Source organism: Pogona vitticeps, chromosome 4, assembly GCF_051106095.1.
Source record: "Pogona vitticeps strain Pit_001003342236 chromosome 4, PviZW2.1, whole genome shotgun sequence".
Lineage (NCBI taxonomy): Eukaryota > Metazoa > Chordata > Lepidosauria > Squamata > Agamidae > Pogona > Pogona vitticeps.
Genome location: NC_135786.1, coordinates 103273727 through 103279726, shown reverse-complemented (window position 1 = coordinate 103279726; position 6000 = coordinate 103273727). Strand labels below are relative to the sequence as shown.

Below are 6000 nucleotides of genomic sequence, written 5' to 3'. Positions count from 1 at the left end.
CTTCTTTGAAAGAGAGAGCACATCCTACCCACACTGAAGGAAAACATCCTCACTACTTGCTTCCTTGTATTCTGCCCTCTTGGTGGTGGTTGTGTTTATAGCGCTAAACTGGGAGAGGGAAGATTCAGGGCGATGTCCCCACTGAGCCATGAAACTCACTGGGCGAATGCAGACCAGTCACTCACTCTCTTCCTGATAATCGTCCCAGAATTGTGAAGACACAGTGAAGAAAGGAGTTACGTGTGTTATTTTGAGTTCACCAGAAGAAAGGTAAGAAATAATTATAATGTCTACATAAAATGATAACTAAACAGAATGTCCAGCTAAACAGCAAAGCTTGGGTATTTTTAAAAAAACAAATAGTTATTTACAGTTATAGTTCCAAGCTCCAGTAAAGGAATTAGTAATCATTACAGACAAATTTAGTTAGTAATTGTTTGCTTTTATTTTAACAAAAGGAACTAAATAGTTATTGTCTAAGATAGAGACTCCCAGCAACAGGAAGTCTGAACAGGAAAGTAGAGCAGACCTAGGGTAACTAGGATATCCTAAGCCATGAAGCCTTCCAGCCCAGCTTTCCTCCAGGTGAGCACAATTTAGGTGTGGGTCTGGCAGGTGGAACTTCCAGAACAAAGAATTCTGGGATTTGGAGTTCAAAAACTCTCAACTTCAACAGTAACAAAATGGGACATACCTAGTGAAAGAGAGCTGGAACTACCATGCACACAAATTACACAACTTCTGGTGTAACTAGTGTGCAATGCAATTGCAATAAGATTGTGGTGAATACAATACAAATAGTAAAAAGACAGAATCTGCTTTTTGCATCTCAAGATGTAGACTGAGATAGAGGGGTGAAGAAACTGTTCTCTCCAAATGTTGTTGGAATCCACAGTAGAGATGGGGGCAACTCACCATTTTAGCGAGTTGTCCCGCTTCGTGAGTTGTCAAAAGTTGATGGCTCACAAAGCACGAAGTTGCCCCCATGAAGTGATGAATAACAATTTGTGGGGGATTTATTAAAAAATTATGGTAAGGTGCGGAGAGGAAGGGGGTGGGGACAGGCTGTGGGTGTGGGTGGCTGCCTATCAGCCTGCTGATCACATGATCAGCGGCCGGGAGGCAGAATGGTGTATTTTTGTTAGTTTGCTTGCATTTTATTATGAAGGACGAATAAAAATATTTGTCGATCCGTATTCATCGGGACTTAAAATTTGATGAATACGGATCAACGAATGTTTCACAAATCGGATATTTTCATCAAAAAAGCTGATCCGTTTTTAGATTCATCCCCATCTCTAATCCACAGTAATCTCATCATCCCACCAATAATCATGGTAGCTGTGATGTTTACCCTCATGGTCCCTGCTTGTCTTTTCCTCACAAAGGCTCATGTCACATTTTCTTCTCACTGCCACCAGTGGATTACCTCAATCCATGATATAAATTACGTTTGTCAGAATACTTGTCTTGTGAACAGAACCAGAACTTATTTATTGAAGTGAAGCAGATTGAATAACAACAGAAGTTTCTCAGATACACATTATGCATAAGCAATTCATTGATAGTTCTCTCAGTACATACTTCTTTTCTCTTGCAATATCATTACCACCTTCTTTGCCTATTTTTCTAACCAGCTCTATCTCTCTCAGTATCTCATCCCAATCTCTATCTCTCTGACTAATCAGCCCCCTCTCTCTGACTAACCAGCCCTATCTGACTCCTCCTTCTTCCGCCAAGCCTCATATTGCTGCTGACTCCACCTCTCCAGACCTCTCATAGGTTAATTAGCTCATGAATATGAAAGGCATGAGTGATGTGGATGGTTGCCACAGTAGCTAGATCTGGTGGGAACTGTACTCAGAGAAAGGCTGGACTGGAAGGCTCCATCTTAGACAATATTTACTGTCTAAAATCTTTCAGAAGAAAAGTAAAAGGAGTGGAGGAGGGGTGGATTAAGGGAGGAGTCATGTCCAGTCAAACCTCCTCCAGCCCAGGGACACTGCCACAATGCTGGCATAAAGTTAGATCAGGATAAAGCTAGTCCTAAGTAATTTCCAGCATCCCTAAGCTGGTAAACATTTGGATTTAGCAGTTTCAGGATGTCTTCAATCATTTTGGCTAATTACAATTATGATCTTAATTAGACCATATTAACACAATAAGAGTGATGTAACTCTTTTTTGGGGGGGTCAAATTCAGTTACTCTTTTTCATGTTCTTCTATCTTGAGTCTGTTATGTCCTATTTCTATAACAGTTTTTGGTTGGACAAATTCAAATCATGCTTATTTTGCAAACTTTTTTCCATTTAATGCAATTCTAGAAGGTCTCCCCCACCCCAAACAAGGATGTACACAAATGATGTATTACATTTTTATGTTCCTTCTCCCCCAAATGCATGTTTTTGTTTATTCAGGAAAATTGTACTATGATATTCCAAAACATGTAACAAATTGTAACAGGATACATAATTGACACAATATAGATTTGGTACTTTCTTAACAAAATGGAAACCAGCTCAAGTTCTTCTCCCCTGCTTCATATAGATAATGTTCTCATTTCTGGTTTAATTAATTTTCAGGCATTTTCATAGACTTAACTCCAACTGATACTCCAAATAGAATTGTTAATCAAAACTTATGTAAATCCCATTGAATAAATAAAAAGTAGGTTTCAATACTTTGGCCATCTGATGAGAAGAGAAGACTCCCTGGAAAAGACCCTGATGTTGGGGAAGTGTGAAGGCAAGAGGAGAAGGGGACGACAGAGGATGAGATGGTTGGACAGTGTCATCGAAGCAACCAACATGAATTTGGCCCAACTCCAGGAGGCAATAGAAGACAGGAGGGCCTGGCATGCTCTGGTCCATGGGGTCACGAAGAATCGGACATGACTTAACGACTAAACAACGGCAACAACAAGTCTAGTTGGAACTAGCAAATGGATTTAGGCCATAGTAGTTTAAGCTGTATCTAAAAGAAGTCAAAGGGTACCACTACACAGTGATGAAAATATGGTTTGATTCACTGCGTATTTGCAGTTTATCAGGTGGCGTTTCCCCAGATGAACTGCTGTAGCCATTTGGTAGACAATCTGCAGGAGTCATATAGCAGAGGCAGAGAATTAAGTTTGTATGGAGCTCCAACACTAGAAGCTGCTTTAAGGGGTTAACAAGGTGCTAAATGGCAACTTCCATCTCTCTTTTATTTAGTACTCCTAAGTGAACTAGGCTGGCTGGATAGTTCAGTGGTTTGGGCATCAGAGCTAGAGGTTCAGAGTTTGATTCCCCATTGTGTCTCCAGGGAGAAGAGTCAGCCTATGCAGCTGTGGGCTAACTGCACAGAAGAAGGGAATGATAAACCATTTCTATGCATTCTTTACCTAAAATTTTTTGGAAATAGTTGCCATTAATCAGAATTCACTTGATGGCACACAGATGTTAATTATTCTTAAGTGAACCAGTGATAGTGTGTACTAGCACTGAGCTGAAACTTCTTCCTAAGGAAACTGTTTGGAGACTAGAGGTGTTCGGCTGAGGAGAATTGATATCTTTGTGAGGGCCTCTTCACATTGGATCAGGCACTTACAAAAATGGGGAAAAGCAGTATCAAACTAATTGTAACAAACCACCGCTACCGGCTGGCTGAACAAAAAAAAGGCAGTTCCACAATGGACTTCCTCACATCGAGATTTACACTGTGTAGTCACCAGGTTTTGATTCAAATTCATCTGTGCCCAATCTGACATAAACTGTGAGGGAGAGTCAGTGTCAATTAGTTTCCATTAAATGTAAATAGGTTTCCTCTAGATTAGTTTCCAAACATATCCTAAACATAGGCCTTTCTTGCCTTTAACTGGGAACCTAAGACCAGTGTTCAAAGACTACCATTGTTGGGTCCTAAGAGACTTCCTTTTCAGTATTGTCAAACTACTCACAACTAAAGCTCTCTGGTTTGAATGATTGTTACCTCTCCATATGTACCATGCTAAAGACAAAGTTGTTAATTCTAAGTCTAATAATATAGCTATAATATTTATTATATACTTGGTTATTTTAAACACTCCGCATATTGTGACAAGCAGATTTCCTACAATAGGCCAAGTCACATGAACAGAACACTTTTTTAGGAGGAAGGAACATAAGCAAAGAAGTAAAAGACACCCACTAAAAAGCTGCTGGTGTCAAATAATTCCATATCCTGCTGTTGCCCATGTTTCAGCGACACATTATCTGCCACAGAAGAAAGAAATAGGGCGGTGGTGGGGATCCATGTTGCCAAATGGTTGTACAGAACCTTATAGGAACTGGTCACATCACAAATCTTATGTGCACCAACGTGCTTTTGGCTAGGGGATTATATCACATATGTAGCAGAACAGAGAAAACAAGAAATTCAGGAAAATAATGCCTTCTGCTCAAAGACAGCTCATGACAGTGTCAGAGGCAGAAGAGCCAAATGGCTCCTGCCCAATCCTTGCTGGTAGTAAAAATATAATAATTGACAATATGCTGCTCTAAAACCGTGTCCCTGTACTTCATCTGAACCAGGCTCCCTCACTTTGCCTAATAAGGAGGGCTCGCATGGCTCCTTCTGAACCATTGCTGTGCATGGATTTAAATGCTATACACATAATTTTGGTGGATTTCAGGATTGAGGTCGTACACTTTGTCCAAGAGATGTCCCAGGACAGTCTCCATGTTCTTGTGGAAGTTACTGGTGAGGGTCCGGATTTTTTCTGTGGTTTCCTCATCGACTTTTGTTGATAGGTTACCTTGGGAGCCCATTATCTGCAAAAGCAAAACAAGCCATACAGTAAGCTAAACAAAAACATACACAAATGCTTACAGCACCTCTGTCAGTGTTTAATACCTTCTCCGATGTCAGGGATGCTATTAGAGTTCCCAGGCCTCAGGATCTGGCTCTGGGACGGGATTCAGAGTCCATTCCTCAGGTCCTGGGCTATAGATCTGAAATTTCAGGGACTGGGATACTGCCACCTTGACTATCCTAGATTTTGTGGCTCGTTCTTCTGGCTTCAGGTCATGAGATTTAGATAGGCATTGAAGCACTCTTGTCTTTTTTATTACAGGCACTAGGTCTGCAGTTGGCAGAATTCACACATTGGTCTTTAAACTCAACATGGAGTGTCTACTTTCACAAACACACACACACACACCATTTATGTGAAGAACTCCCCATCCCCCCCCCCCCAGCATCTCAAGGATCTGCCCTCTGGTTTCATTCTTTTACACTGAAACAACACAGAATTGGATGCTGCTGACCCAGCAAACTGAGCTGTTACACCAGAGTAGACACTGATGATTTAAATCAGTGGTTCTTAACCTTTGTTACTCGGATGCTTTTGATCTGCAACTCCCAGAAACCCTAGTCAGGACAGCTGGTGGTGAAGGCTTCTGGGAGTTGCAGTCCAAAACTCCTGAGTAACCCAAGGTTAAGAACCAGTGGTTTAAATTATTCTATCCCATTTTTTCAAATATCTGCATTTTAGTACACTTTTGAATATACAAATATATTTTTGTGTATGTTTTAATCTAAAGTCCATATTGTAGTGCTTACTTTTTTGCACTGTATTGCAAAATTCAGAAAATTTCAAAAAAAAATATGAAAGGATTGCAGTCTATATTATCAGTCTAGGAAGTGCAAATCAAGGAAGTTATCTTTTAAAAATGCAAACTGAAAAAGATTCTCAAGAGTCCCTTTGCAGGGGGGCACTCCTTCAGGTTACAACATGTAAAGTTCAGCAAATCCCTATATTGTATAGTGAAGATGAAAGTACAACTAAAGCCACCTGGAAAAAATCCTGTTATTCAGAGTATTTGTACTGACATTTCCATTGCTTACCATAACAATATTGATACATGACAGACACCATGTTTATACAAACACAAGGATTTGTTTATATAGCAAACTACATACCTTCAGCCTACATATCTAGCAGATAGTCCACTTAATTGTTTATAATAATGTTTACATAAT

The 6000-nt window shown here is 40.0% G+C and overlaps 1 protein-coding gene across 1 annotated transcript in view; it reads right to left on the bottom strand.

The window, feature by feature from the left end:
- Positions 1 to 1470: 1470 nt before the first annotated feature.
- The window catches only part of ATP6V1G3 (ATPase H+ transporting V1 subunit G3), a 35647-nt gene continuing 31117 nt past the window's right edge, over positions 1471 to 6000 (bottom strand). The window contains exon 3 of the mRNA XM_020784622.3: positions 1471 to 4790. Coding sequence (XP_020640281.2) covers positions 4617 to 4790 — 174 coding nt within the window. The 3' untranslated portion in view covers positions 1471 to 4616. The remainder of the gene's footprint in view (positions 4791 to 6000) is intronic.